Below are 19,755 nucleotides of genomic sequence, written 5' to 3'. Positions count from 1 at the left end.
AAACACCGAACTGCTAGGTTGGCAGGAGCTGGGACCGAGCAATGGGAGCTCACCCCGTTGCGGGGATTCGAACCGCCTACCTTCTGATCGGCAAGCCCTAGGCTCTGTGGTTTAACCCACAGCGCCACCCGCGTCCCTGATTAAGGCATTATGCAGTGCTAATCAATTGTGTTTATTGTTAGAGCATCAGGTGTTTTATGTGGAAGGATAACATGTTTCTCCACATGGGCCTAGACAGGGTATAGTTTGATAGCAGCTGAGGCTACCACCTTTCTGAAGCTAAGCAGGTCTAGATTTGGTCAGTGCCTCTACAAGAGATGGCCAGGGAGCCACATGTAACTCTGTCATTACATATGCTAAAGTTATCAGGGCCGTCTCAAGCATGTCGGGCGCCCTGGTGCCGTGGTGCGGAAATTGCTCCAGCGCCCCCGCCCTGCTCCGTTTCTTGCTGCAGCTGGTGGGCGGACGCAGCGCGCAGCACGGTTTCCGTGTGGCGCCCCCTACCGGGCCGGCGCCCTAACACCCCGCACCACCCAGACTACCCCTAGAGCCGGCCCTGAAAGCTATTTTTTGTCATCTTCATACTATCCCTTGCTTTTTCCTGTAGACTAATTACAGTTGTTAACAGTTGTAAACAGGATTACCATACCCATTGAGTCAATCACCCATCTCCTACTACACTTCTGAGGAAAAACCCACCCCACCCTCCCACTACCGGTATATATAAGGGTCTGGTGACTTCTATTTCACTGTATCTGAAGAAGTGTGCATGCACATGAAAGCTTATACCCAGAACAAACTTAGTTGGTCTTTAAGGTGCTACTGGACAAATTCTATTTTTTTATTTAATTATTTTGAGTTCAGAGTTATGAAGCATAGGAGAGATATAAATGTAAGTAAATAAATAAATAGAGACATTTTTGTTATATAAATAGCAGCAGGCTATAGCATGACTCTAATCCTTTCATAAAAGTTGGTGTCATTTTCTTTACAAGCTTTTAAGAAAGGATTTGCAACTTCTTAGAATATGTGTAGAAGTCCAGTCCCCCCCTGCACTGGTAAGATACAAATAATTCCTGGAAAAGGCACAAATAATTTTCTCAATACTGTATTTGGCATTGGCTTCAATATGCAGGATGAGGGACCTCAAGTATATGCTTAAAATAGAATGTGAAAAATATTTGTTTTTCAGTATGAGCTTTATTTCTCAGGTAGACTGCAAGAGATTCTAATTTAAGGACTGATACCATGTGTATTCGAATAACAGGCACTTGGTGTTCTAAAGGACATATGGGATGCATTATTATTATTGGGGAGGAAAGAGATGGTGCTGGGTGATTACCTGAGGCAGGTTGAAGAAAGGTTGACTGCAAACAGTAGTCTGTAATCAAATTGTGGTATTTCTTTAACTGATAGTGTTTTAATGTGATCAGCTGCTGCCTACCTAGACCAGGGGTCCTCAGACTATGGGCCGGGGGCCACATACGGCCCCCAAGGCTCTTTTATGTGGCCCCCGGGGATCCCCGCCGCCCACTCTTACCAGCGTGGCTGCCAACTTCTGACCCGGAAAAGCGACGGAAATAGCTTGTGCACACGCGCAAACGTCATTTCCAGTGTACTTACGGGTCGGAGGAGGCTTCTGCACATGTGCACAAGCTATTTCTGGTGCTTTCCAGGTCGGGAGTGTGCCAGAAATAGCGTTTGCACATGGGCGTGCACAGCCACGCGGTGCTGTGCCCCCGCACGCTCCCCCACCCTCCAGCCCACCATGCAATCAGTGCAACGGGCATCCGGCCCAAAGCCAGGTAAGTTTGGGGACCTCTGACCTAGACAGACTACCCCATTAATTTCAGTAGAGACATCAGATCCAGATATGCCCAGTTTAAGCATCTGCAAGGTGGCTGCCTCCAAAGCAGGGTGAGTGGGCTTTGCTCAAGATCTTGTTAAGCAATGCTTAGTTGAAAATGTAAAGAAACCGAGTGACATTTCTCTTCATTAAAAGGGGTGAAGAGACTGCCTTCGGGCATAAGAGTGAAAAGCAGGTTGTGTCTTCTGTCCATTGCTGTTACTGCAGATATTTGAAGAAGTATATTTCCATTTAAACAGTGTATTCCAAAGAGGTGTAGATTGAGGCTGCCGATCAAGTATTACATGTCCAAAAGGAATGATAGAGTACCAAACTTGGGCCTGGGATCATGTTCAGCACAACACTTGAGCATATTAGAAGTTTTATCTACACCATTCACCCTTGCTTGCTCTCTGCCTCAAATGCCCACCTGCAAAATAGGGTTCATACTGGTTGATTATGTGGCCCCACATCTGTGGCATTTGCTTCCCATCCCTACAAATTTTTAAGTGGGTCTTGAAGACCCCTCTTGCATCTGCTGCTTAACAGCACTGTTAAGTGAGCTGCTGATAAGTTGCTGTTACTGTGCTAGTTGGGACTGTTTTCCTGTGCTAATTTCACTGGTTTTTCTTGAGGGGGGACGAGTTAATGTGGAATCCTATACACACTTATCTGTGTGTCTTTTTACTTCTTAGCACGCGTGCACTGGATTGTGCTGTTAAAATTTTAAACTCTGTTTTGTACCCTGTTTCTCCTAAAATAGGACATACCCATAAAATAAGCCGTAGCAGGATTTCTAAGCATTTGCGCAATGTAAGTCATACCCCGAAAATAAGACATAGTGATAGGCGCAGTTCTGGAGGGCACCAAGGAAAAGGCTAGGCTGGACATGTAATTTAAAAAAAATAAGACATCCCCTGAAAATAAGTCACTGTGTGGTTTTTTGAGGGAAAATAAATATAAGATGGTGTCTTATTTTCGGAGAAACATGGTATATGATGTTTGCAGCATTGTGAGGAGATTCTAAAAAAAAAAAACCAACCACCAGTATAAATATGTTAAATAAAAGAAGATAAAGGTTGGAAATCAGTAATAGGGAACACTGAGGGCCACATTCCCTTGTGGGTAACCTTCTGCGGGCCAAATGCCAGCAATAGGCAGGGCGATAGTCAGCAGCAGGAGGAGAAGCAAGGGATGTATTACCTTTGTATCATCGGTTATAATATGTTCCAACCACACAGAAGTTTCTTCTACACAGCCATCCACCCATCCCCACACCACTACTTTCAGACAAGCAAGAGTTCAAGAACATATTCCAGACAGGCAAGCACTCAAGGAGAGCACAGAGCAGGGCAGAAGAATGTGGCTTAGAGGGTGCATGGTCTAGATGGCTGCATTTGGGTCTGAAGTTCCCCACCTCTGTTGTAAATGATGCTTAGGCTACAATCATATACTGCCTTCCTTGGGAGTAAGCTCCTTTGCACTAAATGGGACTTCCTTCTGAGTACACATGTATAGGATTGCCCTGGAAATGGTTTATAGCAATTTCCTTATATACTAAGTTGAATTGGTTTTGAGAGCAGGGCAAGACAAGAAGTGATAGGCTAGTTTAAGTATTTTATTTTATTTATTATTATTAATCTACTACTAACCTAGGTTCTGGCAACGGGATTAAATTTAACGGCAGCCTTTTCATTTCAAGAAACCAGACATTTACTGGACTTTTCAAAATTAGTGGGAAAGATTGAGGAGGGGGGGACTTTTTCAAACAGGAAGGAAAAGCTTGTTGACAGGAAGTGGTTAAACATTTGATTAGTTCTGATGTTTCACCAGTGGGAAAATACCCGGGGTGACAAAAACACATAGGATCTTGCTCATTTTCACCAGAGACAATGTGCCCTCAGAGGGCTAGTAGTTCAGGAATACACCAACTGAGAGTCAAGGAAAGCGTCCCCATCAGTATAAATCCCCCCCCCCTCTTCTCAGGCCCATTTCTTTAAGCAGGATCAATCTTTTCTAATGCAAGGTAAGACTAATGTGTTCACATGAATCTGAAGAAGTGTGCATGCACACGAAAGCTCATACCAAAATATAAACTTAGTTGGTCTTTAAGGTGCTACTGAAGGAATTTTTTTTATTTTGCTTTGACTCAGACCAACACGGCTACCTACCTGTGTTCACATGAAGTTTCTCTTAAATGCTATAGGAAAAGGGCCTACCACTTTTGAGTCATGCAGCATGACACTTTAAAGATTAACAAACACATTGTGGCAGAGACCAACAAAATCTGTAATACTTCTTTTTGAAGACCCAGGAAATCATAACAAATTAACTAGCACTTTGATGCCTTCCCTTCTTTGTCAGCTCTCCCCATTTAAAAATGAAAAACTCAAACTAAGGCAAAGCTGGATCTACTGGAAAAGTTGGGTCTATCTGATATCACTGTAAAATAATAATAAAGACTGCATTTGTATGCCCATTTGCCTGGGAGTAAGCCACATTGAAAACAATGGGAGTTGGTTCTTCTTAACTCAGTATGTGATTGCAGCATAATTTATTAAACTTGATGCAATATTTCCCCATGCCTTTTTAGAACATTAACAATTATTATTCATTAAACAGAACACCTGGAGTTTCCTGGACATTTCAGTGATTCCCGCCCGGACGCTGTTTCTGATGGCCGAATCCTAGGTATGTCTAGGAAATTCCAGGTGTATGGCAATGGCAGTTTACCTCTTCGGTGAGCAGTGGTTGTGGCCCAACACTGTGCTTCCCTCGCTACTTGAACACGATGCAGCATTTTGAGCGCAGCACGCCCCCTTCAGCTGCCATGGAGGCTCACAGGTTCCCGCCAAACCCGCAGATTCAAACAAGCCTATCCATGGCGGCCTTAGGGGGGGCATGGCTTGACAAACGGACCTGAGGGAGGCAGGCTTCACTCAGGTCTGCTCAGCAACTATAATTCCCGGCCGATTCTACCCTCTTCATCCAGCCTGGGAAATTCCGGACATATGGCAACACTAACAGTACACTTTAGGGATGGGTCTTAAGGGCACTGAGGAGAGGGTTGAAGCAAGGTATGGGGTTAGAAGGAGAGAAAGTGGGGGACTGGGAAATAGGATCATGGGGGAAATGGTTCTGGGGTTAGAAGCTGGCAAGAAAGTTCTGGTTGTCAACCATAAGCTTACCTCAGGCATCTTAAAAAGTTGTAAGTAGAGGTGGGGAATAAATTAGATTCAGTTTGCATTATTTATCTATTTATTTATCTAATTTGCACCTTCAGAAACCATAAATAAACTGAAACACAACTCTTTGAAATTTACACTTCTCTGAATTCTGCTATACAGTCCTCCAGCCAAGTAATGTTCTCCAGCATATTGAGTATTGTGCATAAAAATCTTTAGTTTTGTAAAAATAACATGCAAACATGCATTGTATTATGAGGAATTTCTTTGCAAAATTATGTACGGTATATCTGAGAAATTGCACATTAAAAATTGTATAATAGGAAACATTTGCACTAAAATGTAGATAGATGAATTCCTCTGACTTTTTAAGAAATCATGAACTGATGTAGAAATGTTAAGAACTGGATTTAAGGGTGGAAAAATGAGAAATAAACTGAGATTGTCCTCTTCATTCATCCATCCTTACTCAAAAGACTCACTTTGCATAACATGCAACAAGGATTTCTGGAATTTCACCCAGTGCTTTACCAGTTGCACTGGCTCCCGGTGGAATAAAGGGTAAGGTTCAAGGTGCTGGTTTTGACCTTTAAAGCCCTTTGTGGCTTAGGGGCCTCGTATTTATGGGACAGCCGCTCCTGGTATGCCCTGCAGAAGACCTTAAGGTCCATGAATAACCATAGTTTAGAGTCCCCAGGCCCTAAGGAAGTCAGACTATCCTCCACCAGGGCCAAGGCCTTTTCAGTGATCGCTCAGACTTGGTGGAATGTTCTGCCCCATGAGACTAGGGCCCAACAGGACATAACCTCCTTCCGCTGGGCCTGTAAGACAGAGCTATTCCGCCTGGCCTTTAATTTGAACTCAGCTTGATCTTTTATTTATCTTCTCTTTCCCCTCCCCTTTTTTATGAAGATTTCCTGCTCTGGGACCCCACAGCGAATTCTCCCCTGGTCTCCTCGCTGGCTCAAGTAGGACTAATTTAGCCAGCTAGCCCTGGTTACTACCGTATCTAATGTTTATTAGATGGATTTCCCCCACATTGATTTTTGAACTTTGAAATTTATTGCTATTCATCTTTTATACTGTATTTTATGCTGCTTTTATGTTGTATTACAATTAAGTGTTTTAAATTTGTGCTTAGCTGCCCTGAGCCCGGGTGTCTGAACCGGGAAAGGGCGGTGTGTGTGTGTGTGTGTGTGTGTGTGTGTGTGTGTGTGTGTGTACGCGAGCTCTTTCCTATGAAACAGATGGAGTGACATGCTTCTTTTCAGGATATTAGTTAGACAAAGGTGAAACAATGATCTAGCATTAATAAACACCATACATTTTTGTTGATAGGAAGCCAGTTTTGAGGGGGCATCTGAAGCCAAGGGCAAACACATAGTTTCAGACTATATGTAGATTCTACAGTTTAACCTGTTGCACCCCTGTGAAATAACCAAGGATATCACTGTACAGATGGGAAAAGGCATGAATGAGACACTGCAGTTTGAGCCTTAAACTTCAAGCAGTTGGGACTTAGTATAGTCATGTGATGCTGGGGAAAGTGCAATGTGTATTTGGCTAATACAGGTCAATGCAAAATCAAACTCTGTGCAATTGAGTAATGGGTGTGGGATAGAGGACTGATAGAGGCGATGAAAGTAAAATGAGCTTTGTTGAGAGCCAAAATATATTTTGCGGAGGGTATTTTTGACTGGAGAACCAAGCAACGAATCAAACTGCAAGGTTATCCAATATTACTCTGTCTTCATTCACCATTCGAACAATATAGATTCCCCTACAGACTGTCACTTTTTGCAGGAGGAATTCTATTGTATACTAACAACTTTGGGGGTTTATGCAATTAAAGCAGATTAAAGTGCTCTGGTGCAACAAAGTCACATTTAAAAACTGGACATTTCGTTGTAAGGAAAAATGGCACAAAAATGCACTAGAAAGTGTGGTACTGTATAGCAATCGGTGGATAGATAATTGATTAATGGATAACCTCTGTGCAAACAAATCAGGATGCAAACTGGATCTAACAACACTCTGCTACTTTGCATAGTTGATTTAATCCATGACTTGCATCAACTTTATCTGCATCGGCTGGGTAATATTTTCAAATGTTTACAAACTAAAAAACCCCAAAAGCTTTTTATTGCATAAGTTATAAACAGCACGAACTCATGTTTTTCCTGCTATCTTTTGTCACAGCTACACTAAAAATCTGGTTTTCTCAACAGTGCTCTGTACGTAGCAAGTCTTCAGCAGTGAAGTAAAAAGAATATGATTAGAAATGAAACCCGGAAGTCCAGACAATTGGTGCATCCCTCTTAACTTTTTCATCTCTATGACTAGTACTTCCCTAATTTCAGTCATTGGCTATGTACACTAAGAGGCAGGAATGGGATTCTCACAACATAACATAACATTTTTGCTTCATATCTTGAGTTATACAAAGGCTAGAGACTTGCTCTTTTTGAAATATGAAAGCTAGGGATCTAGGCCAGCTGTTGGTGCTAACAGGCGCTGAGTGGCATGACTACAATCTGGACAAAATATGGCAACCAACACTAAGTTAAATGAACATTTACAAGCAGTTTTTGGTACATTGCATGGGGGGGGGATCTGTTCCAAAGGAAGAAAGCCAAAAATCCTACTGGGAATTCCCAAGCTTTTGGGTGCACTTAAAAGTAGCTCCTTGGATCCCAGCCATACAATGCAGCTCATAAAATCTTCCAAGCCAATTGTTCTGAAATCACTCATTGCAGAAAGCCAAAAATTAAGGCACTCTTGTCTTATGTCAAAATCAATAAGATTATCATCAAACGAATCTTATCATTCACAACTGGAACTGTTAGTATCTGCTATGTCATTACTATGTTAATTATTTAGAAACAGAATCAAATCAGAATAATACAAGATACATCCATAGTTCTCACCCTTCAAGGCCATTAGGACAGAATGTGACTTCCTGTCATTTCCCCACTTTAATGCTGTCAAACACTAGCCAGAGTGTTATGCAAAATTTTGAACTCATGATAATATGCTGAAGCTGTAAGCTAACCTTCACATGCAAAAACAAATTGCTTCAGTATTGATGCTACAGTATCTAGTCACATATGTGAGAAAGGAAAGTGTGAGCCTAGTGGCACCTCAAAGACTACCCTGTTCTATTTTTAAAGAATCAGCTTCAGCAGGATGCAGAACAAATTAATGATATGCAAGAACTGGAAGTTTGCAATGTGGAAATGAAGTACTGCATCTACTGATACTTTATCCTCTCAATACGGATGGAGAGAAATTTGAATCAGTTTGCAATTAAAGCTGAATCTATAAAATTCTCACTTTTCGAAATGAGAACCCAAACACAGCCATCATTAAAAATTTGCATTTAGCCGTGTTTTACACTGCAGTTCTCCACCCAAACAATGTTTACATATAATGGAGAAATGTTTGCATAAAAATGAACACATTACTTAGGATAGTTTTGGGAGAAATTGCCTGCAAAAATGTGTACATTCATCACAACAGCATACAAAAATTTATTAGGAGAAATTCACTAAAATGCTGAAGATTTAATAAGCTGTTAGGGGCTCCTACGTTCTGTTTTTAACTGACACTCAACATTTACCCACTCCACATATTGTCTATTTGATCTCTCTACTTTGTGTTATTTATACACATTTATATTTCAGCATATCTAAGGAGCCTTACAACTATGTAGAAAATATTCAGTTTGGGGTGGGGAGTCCCATTTTGCTTTCCAGATGATAGGTACTCAACCACCTGAGATTGCTATTGGTATAATAGTGTTTAGTGTGAAACACTACTGCATGACCATTTCTGTACTCCAATGTCTTGAAAAACAAGCATAAGTGCTCAAGTGATGCAAATACGTTTGAAGCGGAATGAATGGATGCTAGCTTTTTGTCTTTCCATATAAGAAAGCCTTTTATGACACTTGTTTTCCCACTCGTATCTGCCTAGGTTGCTGCTAACTTCTGTTCAGGCTCTGGCCTTTGAAACAGTAGTCATACCCAAAGGAGTTTATTAAATACAGAACATCATCACTTCCAAGAACACCAGTAGTTTTTCCCAAGCAGAAAATATTGATTCACTGACAAGAGCACTTGTTTATCATTTCCCTTCAAGGGCTCTTTGAAGCTTGAGTCCACTTACTCTCCTGCCACCTGCAGACCAATGTTTTACCTTCCAGAGGCCTTCTTACTTCATGGGTTGAAAGTAAGTATTACCTGCTCTCCCATCATTGGCTAAATTAGAACTGTTAATTGGCCCTGCCTTCTTCAAACAGACACATGCAATTCAATCTAAAACATTTTAACACCCAAATGAGTTTCACTGATGCATTAAGTAGACCAAGCATTTCTTTAGCATAAATCTGGCATTAGTTTCCTGGTGGACGTACCCAGTTTCCATCAGCTGTTGACCTAGTACCAGTTGTATTTATCTTAATGTATCTGCTTTAACAACAACAATGAAACACTAAAAGGAAGCAAAACAACCTGCAGGGAACAAAAACAATTATTGGCAAGCAGAAATTGAAGAATTTTCAACTGCACATTGGGTATTGCATTGCACATCTTGAATAGTCAGACATATTTCTTTCAAAAGAAAAAAATGGCAGTGGTAACAAGATGGCAGATCAAGGCAACACTAGCAAAATATAAGTTTTCAATGGAAGTAGAATTTTTCTTGTGTTATTTGCAAAACACATGGTGAAAACGTTTTCCTAAAATACACTTTCTTGGAGAATTATTCTAGGCATAATGCCTTGTAATCATTTAAATCCTTTTAGCATGATTACTTTAAATTTCTATTTAAACATTTAATGGAACTCTCTGGCTCCTCAGTAAGCTTTTATTTTGGAGAAACATACCAATATTCTTTAGCTTTCTCTTTTGTCTCCCCTACTTCAGCTCTTACAAGCCTCAACATGTAGTCCATATGAAATCAAAACCCTATAATTATTACTTCTATATCACCAGCTTATTAATGTTCATTAAAAACAATCTTGCCTAGTAAGGGATTGTACGTCTTTCCTATTTACTTTGTGACTATTAATGGGTTTTTTAAAATAAAAAACCCCAAAGCAAAACATGTGTATACATTAGTATAAGGAACAGTGTTATCATAAATTCAAATACTGTAAAACAAAACCAGCTGCATCCATTATAAGTGCATTACTGCCAGGAACTGTAAATATGTTTTTGCCTGATAGCCTTTTGACTCAATAATATCCTGCTATCTCTGTTGGGCAGGCAACTTTTAAAACCAAGACGAGACAGGTTATGATTTTCACAGGAAAACTGGGTTTCCTTTAGAAGTATCCGTTTGTCAGATTCATAGTTTTAGGTCATTGAAAATAAGAAATAAGGAGGCAAATTGAAGAAACCTCTCTCAAGGTGATGGATAAAAGTACCAACATATGTTTTAGGATGCTACCTCTCCAACACACATATAAAAGCAGACAAACCCTGTCGTATCATACCATACAAACAATTTTAATTGTGTAGTTACAGTCAATAACCACTCCTAGTCAGAACATTTCTGCTTAAAGAAAATTGTGATACACTTATAAAAACAGCCAGCTGTAACAAAATAACTGGTGTTTTCATAGCAATAAACTCATAAAAAAGAAATACACCTTTATACAGAAAATTTATACAGCTGTAGCTTTAAAATTGATTGTAAACCAAAGGAAGACACATTGCAAACATCAATTATTTTCACATTAATTGCATAAGTTTCTAAGGTGATCTATTAGTTTTATTTACCTAAGCTTATTTGCATGATAGTAAAAATTGCATACAACAATAAGAGTGAAGCTTATAGTATGAATTGCTTGGATAACATAGAGCACTTTTTATAGGCAACTGTGTAAAGCACATTTTCTCTATTTAAAACTTTTAAGACACTTTGTTTTACTGCCCATCAAAATACATTTATAAATAGAAAAAAAATCAGTATGATAACAAGAGAAGCAATATTACATTTAACGGAAACTTCTAAAAATTAATTACAACATGATGCTGTAGGATCTACAAATAAATAATGGGGATAAAACAGTGTTTCACATTTTGTTTTCAAAAAATCATGTAACAATGAGAATAAGAATGAAAAAGATACAGTGACCTCTTATTTCTGAAAAGAAAACAAATCTGAGTTACGGCAGTGCCATATAATACAAGGCATTTGTTGGCATATGTTAACTTTAAACTGCATCCCACAGTCTATAGTTCTTTTGTAACATACAATAGAGCAAGAGTAACAAACTCTTCTTCTTCTTCTTTTTCTTCTATTATTTAAATAAATGTGAGCTTTCAAAGATCAAGTGTGGAGTGTTAACAGTAATAATTGGAAAATAAACCAAAACAAAAACAATAAATCACAAAAGTAATGCTTGTCTGAAAGCTCTAGAATAATAATAATTTAAAAAAACACAACCCACAGATATCATGCTTATTGGATACATCTTGGTGTACCCAGTGAACACAAATTAATATGAAACAATCCTCAATGCTTCATCTGTAGCTCTGAAGCAAATTGTAAAATAACTAGTGCAGTCTGCATTATCCTTTTTCAACTTTTGTGCAAGTTTTGGAAGATTCATTGGCCAAACAATGAATAGAGGTTGCTGACAGAACACAGGATGGAATTTTCATTTCATTAGTAAATAGCAGTGACACTGTTGAATAAATACGTTTTCAATCAGTCTTTCAACTCATTATTAATGTCAGTGTTCCCTTCTACAGATAACTCTTCTTCTAATTTAACTGAAAAAAGTGTGTTCGTATTTTTGTCTTGTGCAGCCTCTTCCAAATCCTTAAGCAGCTCTTCTTCCTTATATTCTGCAACATCTACCTCCAAGCCTGAGTTGTCTTTCAGCTTTCCATGGTGCTTGACATAATATCGCTGGTTCTGAAAGAATTTGATGATGGTGTATTTGGGAAGATCAAGTTGAGCTGAAAGAGTCTGGATTGCTTCTTCATCTGGATATAGGCCTACATCTTGTATAAAACTCTGAAGGATGCCCAGGGCTTCCACGGAAATCTTTGTTCGTGGGCGGGTCTTCTGACGATTTTCATCCTCAGATTCAGCTGGTGATGCTACTGTTGGCTGCCTTGGGGGTAATCTGGGGCCTGGGGGTGGTGTCTGTTGCTGTTGTTGTTGCTGCTGCTGTTGTTGTTGTTGCTGCTGCTGTTGCTGCTGCTGGTAGACAAATAAAACCACACTGACTTTTTTGTTCAATACAAGAAATAAGAAATATTCAAAGTAATTGTGTTTACCCATGCTGAGCCGGGGCAGGAATAACACTACCTGATCTCCACATGGACTGCCCCATGGGTTTCCATATTCCCCCTACATCTCATTCTTTCTCCCTCACTTTCCCATACAGATTCTCCAGCTCTTGTCTTTTAACTATGGTTAGCACTACATGTATACCCATTTTGATGCTAACTATAGCTAGCCACAGGTTTGCAAATCCAGTTTCAACTTTTGTTTCCTGCAAACCGTGGTTAATTTAAGATCAGTTCACATGTAATGCTAGCCACTTGTGGCACAAATCCTTATGGAAAAATGAGATAAAAATTGAATGTCAATAACAGTCACGGTGGGCTCAGTTCACTAATCCAGCTGGGAGTGTGTGTGTGATGAACTATATCACGGAGGAATGGCTCAAGTCCTTCCCCTTCACAGTTTCCAATTTGAACTGGACTCTATGCCTGAGTAGCTGATTGTATGAAGGTCCAGATTGTGTGATTGATTAACTCCTCTTTGAAAAGTTGGTGAGGAGTCTGCAAATTTGGCCTCTGTGCTGTGTCGTCCCTGAAAAGTTCATGCCTTTTCTCTACCATATTTCTGTACTGCCAACTAATGTGTGCAGTTGAGCAGCATTAGCTATGAAAAGAGAAGGAAGGGGAATACTTGCAGAAGAGGTAGGAAGCAGCAGCAGCTGCTGCAGGCAAGAAATCATATCAGATATCTTAAATATGGTTGCTTCCATGCATTATGTGGGTCATGGGTTACTGCTGGGTCCTTCAAATAATCATAAACTGAATTTTAATATATAAGCAGCATACTTTTGGAAATGTACATAAGATAAAAAAAATGGGGGGAAGACATATGGTATAGCCAAATGTTAACTACTCTGAGCAGTATTATCATTAAGCAGATCTTTAGAAAGGAGAAGTAAAGCCACATGGTGTACAATATTAGAATAACTGCCATCTATATTATTTGTTTCCACTGTCTCCATTTAGAAGTTGCATATGAACATCTTCACTTAAACTAATAGCAAATTCAATTCTCCCAGTTCTTATTTTTATTTAGCCAAAATAGAATCAACCAAGAAGGGGAGGGAGAAATAAGCATTTTTGGGAGAAGCCTGAATTTTGTAGAATTACAAAAAATGTAGGGAGGGGAGACAATCACGCCTCCATAAATCGCACAATGGGGACTGAGGAATGGCATGGTATGACTGGTTGCCTGGATCACTGAAGAAGAACACCCTGTAGTGTAAAGTTTTACTGGAAATCCTGCTTGTACTTACCTATCCCTCAATAGTGTTTTTGAATTATTACTTAGCTTTGGCTAATGGCAAAGTGGAAATGATCAGAATTTTTTAAAGGAGATACTATGATGAGAGCATCTAAGTTTTTAAAAAACCCAATGACTAGATTGTATTAATTCCAAAAACTCAATAAAGCCAGAATTACATGAGACAATCTTGAAATCCTAAGCATCAGATGAAACATCAGTGGAACTTAAACATGTGTAAAGAAGGCTGTGAAACCTGTGCAAATATAAAGGCAGGGACATGTTTTGTGCATGAGGATGTCATTCTATACCAACATACTTGGGTGCAATAAGATTATGTAAGCAATTTTCAGGCCTTTGAATTATTTAAATGCTGTGCCCAAGTTTCACAAGGTCACACAGATGCTGCATATGTATGTATGCATGTATGCACTCTTTTAAAAAGGTCACATATTTTCCATACATAACCACAAAAGTTGGAAATATGGCACAGCTAATATTGCATGTATGGTGGGAGTCTTATGTACATCTACAACTTTGTTGGCTACTGCTCACATGCAGCCCAACCTTAACTATGCTTACTTAGCCTAAATCCTGCTAATTTCCATAGGATTAGTAAGTTCCATTTTACTAAGAATGCTCAGGATTGAAACTATGAGCATTTGTATAAAAGGTGAAACCATGTCCAAAACTAAGGATGTATGTGGTTGCATAAGCTTTTCCTTTTATTATTATGATAAGTGTATGAAAACTGGCAATTTCCAAGCAAGTACAGTAATGTGGTTTTTTTTTAGCACAGACCTTTCTCTCCCTCGCTTTGCTAAATCAAACATTAAGTTTCTCAGCTTTCATCATTTCAAGCAGCCAATATTCCATTGTTCAGTTTGTTTTATCTTTAATAACACAGGTGTGCTTTTTTGGCTTTGTAAATAGTTCCATAGTAATAATATGAACGATTCAGTCTTGAGTGTAGGCAGGGGACAGGGGGCTATCTATTCTTGGAAAAGAAGGGGGAAAGTGAAAGGCTGACCCCCCCCAAGTCTGTCTTTAGTACAAGAGACTTGTACCACCCCCGCCCTTCAAAATTTATTACCAGGGCAGCTTATAATAAAGTTAAGCCTCGTCCATTCCCAGAGAGGCAGTATTTCCTGTTCTGTATTTGTATGGAAGGAATCTGTTAGTTCAAGTCCTGAAACCCCTCCATAACTGTCCCTGACACATTAAACTCGTGCCAGCTCACCTGGGGAGCAGCACCCAGCCAAGGTCCAGTGGTCAGCAGGCCAGGTAAGAAAGCGCCTCTATGCTCTCCTTTCCCAAGGTTGGTGGGAGAGGGGCTCTGAAGGAAAAACAAACAAACATTGACTCATCCCAATTTTCAAACTGGGGGCAAGTGGGAAGAAGAATTTGGGGCTGGAACTTCTTCCATGATTTTCACTTAAATGAAACATTGTCAATTGCATCAACTGGACTTTTATTTCAACATTATGGCACCTAGTAAATTTACATCCTCCACATTTATAAATTATTGCCAGAAGTAAGAGGTATGCATGCACACCGGTTATTTTTTTAAGCATCCTGCAATTGTGGGTGCGAGAGCTACTGAAAAGAAGAAAATGCCTGAAGTACATGCATATTACTTTGTGAATATCCAGTTTTGGCAACTCCTGCACATTCCCAGCTCGTTTAAAAAGAAGAAGTTTTAAAATCTGGAACTAACATGGAGGAACTACTGATCAGGAAACCCTAAAAATAATTCTAGTGTACTATGTACACATGCTTCTGTATTGCACAAAAAGTCAAGCATTCAACTAAAGGTGAACAATGGCAGATTTTAATTCTGAAATAATCTTATTCATACTAAAACTCTTCTATTTAATAGAGCAGAAATAGAAGGAATTGTTTCTCTTTCAAGATAAACTAGGTTTTTTTGTTGTTGTTCTTATTCTTAACACTGAATAGGCAAAGGTAAACCAACCTGAATCTGCTCTGCTGGAACATGGATAATGTGGGAAGGCCTGTCGCCATGGTGATGAACTGCATTGCTTTCTTGTTCATAAATGGCATCTCGTTCAGGCTGTGGAAGACTGAGGAATCTCCGGATCATTGACAGATTCTCCCACAGGGTTCTATTCTCAGGTGAAGGATCTTCTTTCCAGCGCAAGAGTTCACAGAGCCATCCCTTGAGATAATATCAAAATATTAGACCACTTTAACAAGAAAACATGTCCATACAAACGCTTTCCTTGGAAGGAAACGGGATGAACGCAGGCATAGCTTACACCTTGGAGTGGCCTTATACCTTCATAATCTGATAAAAACAACGACAGTCAGTCATTTTGTTGTACGAAACTATCAAGAAAGCCAACTTTTGGAATAATAACCTAGCTTCTATTAAACAGATTCCTTGCCCCCCCCCAAAAAAACCCTACCACACAAAGCAGCAATGCATCATATATTTGAAATATATGAGAGAGGATTCTCAGTCCATTATTGTGTCTCTGCAGTTGATTTTCCTTTATGTAAGCCCATAAAGGGCATTAAAAAGAGCATTTTGGTAGCTTGCATGTTAGGTGTTATTTTCAATATTTTTTTTTAAAAAAGGGGAATCCTAGTGATATTTTTCTTACTTCGAATAAGAGAGAGCTTCATCCATCTATTTTGACTATATAAAGCTGCCTCAAATAAATCTTACGATGCAGAAGTTTTCTAACGTCATTTTGAAAGAGAACAATCCTTTGAAAAGACATCATTGAGCAAGATAGCCTCATTCTTGCTCATGTGCTCAGGTAGTTCTGCAAGACAGAACTGAAACCTGTTGACAAATCTTTTACCCAATTCAGAGTCTTCTGGTTTCAAAATTAAACTCACGATTTTATGTATGATATGAAAAAGACCACACTCTTCTCCATATCACAGCACATGCAAACTGTCTATAAAAGCACCTGCTCTAACCCAGGCATGTTCTAGGGAAAAGCAGGCTTGAAAGTATGCCAAAAGATTGTCCCAGGAGAACTGTAGCAAATGCTAATTTGCTTCTAAAATAGATGCACAGATTTTCCCCCCTTAACGGTTTAGCAATTGCCTACATGCCATCTTAAATGATATCTGTGGCATTATTTGAATTTTTTTATTATTGGTTTTAAAGAAACAGGACAAAGGAAACTAGTATTTAGTTTGCTCTGTATGAATACAGGGAAAGAAACAAAATTAGTAGTACAAAATTGATAATTCCCTTTCAGATTTAACTCTGAATACTTTAACTATGCAATCCATACCATTTATTCAAGGGGGAGGGGAAGAAATAAATTATTATTCTTAAATTACCACATTTTATGGTCAAGTAATCTATGGCATCTTACAATGTAAGAAATTAGGCTACAACATTATAGTATCATGAATATCAAAACAACCCATAAAACACAATCAAATTAAAATATAGCAAACCAGCAGTAAAATCACTGAAAACCTTGAAGGTATAAAATGCTTTTCAGGATCCATTTGAAATAACAGAGTAGGACCAAACACAGGTCTTGGGGGTAGGAGTCCCAAAAGTCATGGGGCCATTTGGCCTGCCTCTGGTACCAGCTGACCTGACCTTTTTTTAGTGGTAGACCAGAGAATAGGACCTCTGAAGCTGATCTTAGGGACTGATTGGTTCATATGGCTATAGATCAGTAGTGGCCAAACTCAGCCCTCCAGATGTTTTGGGACTACAATTCCCATCTTCCCTGACCACTGGTTCTGTTAACTAGGGATGATGGGAGTTGTAGTCTCAAAACTTCTGGAGGGCCAAGTTTGGCCACCACTAGTATAGATCAGACATCCCCAATCTGTGGCCCTCCAGATGTTTTGGCCTACAACTCCCATGATCCCTAGCTAACAGGACCAGTGGTCGGGAAAGATAGGAATTGTAGTCCAAAACATCTGGAGGGCCGAAGTTTGGGGATGCCTGGTATAGATGGTGCTTCAAATAATATGGTCTCAAACTGATATGGGTTCTAAAGGTTAATACAAACATTATGTATAATGTACATAATCAGATCATCTACCTGCTATTAGGTAAAAGTAAAGAAAGGTAAATGGCACCTGGACAGTTAATCACCCGTTATTACCATTCTGGTAGCAGTTGACATTTCTGAACATGTAGAGGGCATTACTGTAGCCTGGATGCCACTGATGCATGTATAACTGACACCAGAACCACATTTCCCCGTTAGGGCTGGATTGTTACTGGTTTTTTTAAAGCAACAAACAGGTCATAACTTGAACACAACCTATACAATGATGCTTTTGACATGGGGGTGTGTGTGGTATGGCTGCCAGTATCAGCCATACGTCCCACCAAAGTTGTCAGTAAATATCCCTTCAAAATTGACACTATATGAGAGACTGTTTGCTATTTTTGATCTGTTCTAGCTTGCGTTGACTCAGCCACTCCCACACTGAACCCACTCCGTATGCAGGACTGGACACCCACCCTCATGTTCTGAGTAGAAGAGGGGGCAAAGAACTTTTCTTTGTGAGCAGGCACTGAAATGGTTGGTGTAGGTGCCTGTTTCCTCATAAAGGGCAAGCTAAGGGTAAGGGCAGTGCTTTTTTTCTTTAAAAAAATGTTTGGGTTACTCTCGTTTTTTAAAATATTTTTCCCATTTTTTCCAATATTGCTTCATAACATATAACATAATACATAATTCCAAAATTTCCCCGTTCCCTTCCCTCAACCTCCTTCTCTGGTTTATTTCAAATAGTATCAGTTCCTGCATACAGTGGACACTCCAGATATGAACTTAATTCGTTCCGGGGGTCCTTTCGCACCCCGGAAATTATGTAAATAGAGGCACGCTTCTGCGCATGTGCACGGCATGATTGAACACTTCTGTGCATGCGGTGAAACCCAGAAGTATACACTTCCGAGTTTGCCGTGGCCGTAACCGAAAGATTCTGTATCCAGAGGGATACGTAAGTAGAGGTACGACTGTATTCCTTTCTCAGTCCTTTTTATGTTTTAACTTTTAAATTATATAATTTTTGTCAATTGTAAATGGTTATTCAAAACCTGTTAATGAGTCCAGTTATTTGCACTGATTTATTATATAAGCCGAAAATGGTTCCCAGTCTTTCTTAAAATATTTTTTATCATTGTTTCGAAGTCTTTCAGTTAGTTTTGTCATTTCGCCATATTCTATAAGTTTTTCTTGCCATTCTTCCTTGGTTAGTATCTTATCGCTTTTCCACCTTTGTGCCATAGCATCCTCGCCGCAGTTGTAGCATACATAAAGAGTCCGGGGGGGGGGTACTCTCATTTTGACTCAAGAAAATCACCATTTTATACTTCAAATAGGGAAAATACAGTAAATAGACATCGGAGTTAGCAACGGAACTGACGATTCACCGTGCTAGAAAAGAAACTAAAAATCCACAAAATGTTTAGGGGTATGCGTACCTGTGTCCCCCCAGAAAAAAAGCACTGTGTAAGGGCATGGCCACACCATTTTCTGCTCTCTTCAATGTGGTGGCCATTTTGTGTTATGCCACCGCCACCCCTGCAATTTGTGACTGGTCTCTATGACTCTCTCTCAAAATTCCCAACATGCCCACTGGAGAAATTTCTCATTGAACCATTCTACCATTTATGCAGAAAGCAAGTTGTGGATTTCACAATCTGGTGAAAATCCAGCATGTATCAACTCCTACTGAAATCAATGGGATTTTCTGTACCATATACACTACAATCCTTAAAATAGGATAAACAAAGACAGTGAAAGAGAATTGCTCTTCAACATACAAATAACAGATCCCAGAGTTGTCATGTCTTGATTTCGAAACTATTGACTGGATTGAGATGAGTGCTAGAGCAGCAGGTCAGAGGTGGGTCCAGGTCAGCAACCCAAAACTTTTGTTTCTGCTGAAGGTTTTTGGCTCTACAGATCCAAATACTGGTTACCTACATGAATGGATGGTCTCCTCCCTGCACACAGAAACCAAGCAGCTCAGAGTAAAAGCTTTCTACCTGACATGTTAGATCTCCAAGGATAGGGAGGTTTCTAATGTGTGGAGGAGGCTATGTGCCATATAAAATGCAGCTTTACTGCTTAGACCAGTGAAATAACAGATGGTGCAAATTTAACGTGCATTCAATATTATGAATGGATTCTCCAGAGCTATTTCAAATCATCA

General features: G+C 39.6%; 1 protein-coding gene across 10 annotated transcripts in view; it reads right to left on the bottom strand.

The window, feature by feature from the left end:
- Positions 1–3,841: 3,841 nt before the first annotated feature.
- Positions 3,842–19,755, bottom strand: part of SATB1 (SATB homeobox 1) — a 123,840-nt gene continuing 107,926 nt past the window's right edge. For 4 of the 10 annotated variants that reach the window (XM_035128727.2, XM_035128726.2, XM_035128729.2 and 1 more), the window contains exons 10-12: positions 15,554–15,757; positions 14,819–14,914; positions 3,842–12,249 (exon numbers count right to left, since the gene is read on the bottom strand). In XM_035128727.2, the coding sequence (XP_034984618.1) occupies positions 11,749–12,249; positions 14,819–14,914; positions 15,554–15,757 (801 nt within the window). In that variant the 3' untranslated portion in view covers positions 3,842–11,748. The remainder of the gene's footprint in view (positions 12,250–14,818; positions 14,915–15,553; positions 15,758–19,755) is intronic. The other 6 variants (XM_035128721.2, XM_035128719.2, XM_035128725.2 and 3 more) reach the window with 3 other exon arrangements.

Source organism: Zootoca vivipara, chromosome 12 (assembly GCF_963506605.1).
Source record: "Zootoca vivipara chromosome 12, rZooViv1.1, whole genome shotgun sequence".
NCBI lineage: Eukaryota > Metazoa > Chordata > Lepidosauria > Squamata > Lacertidae > Zootoca > Zootoca vivipara.
This window is presented reverse-complemented; position numbering and strand designations above follow the sequence as displayed.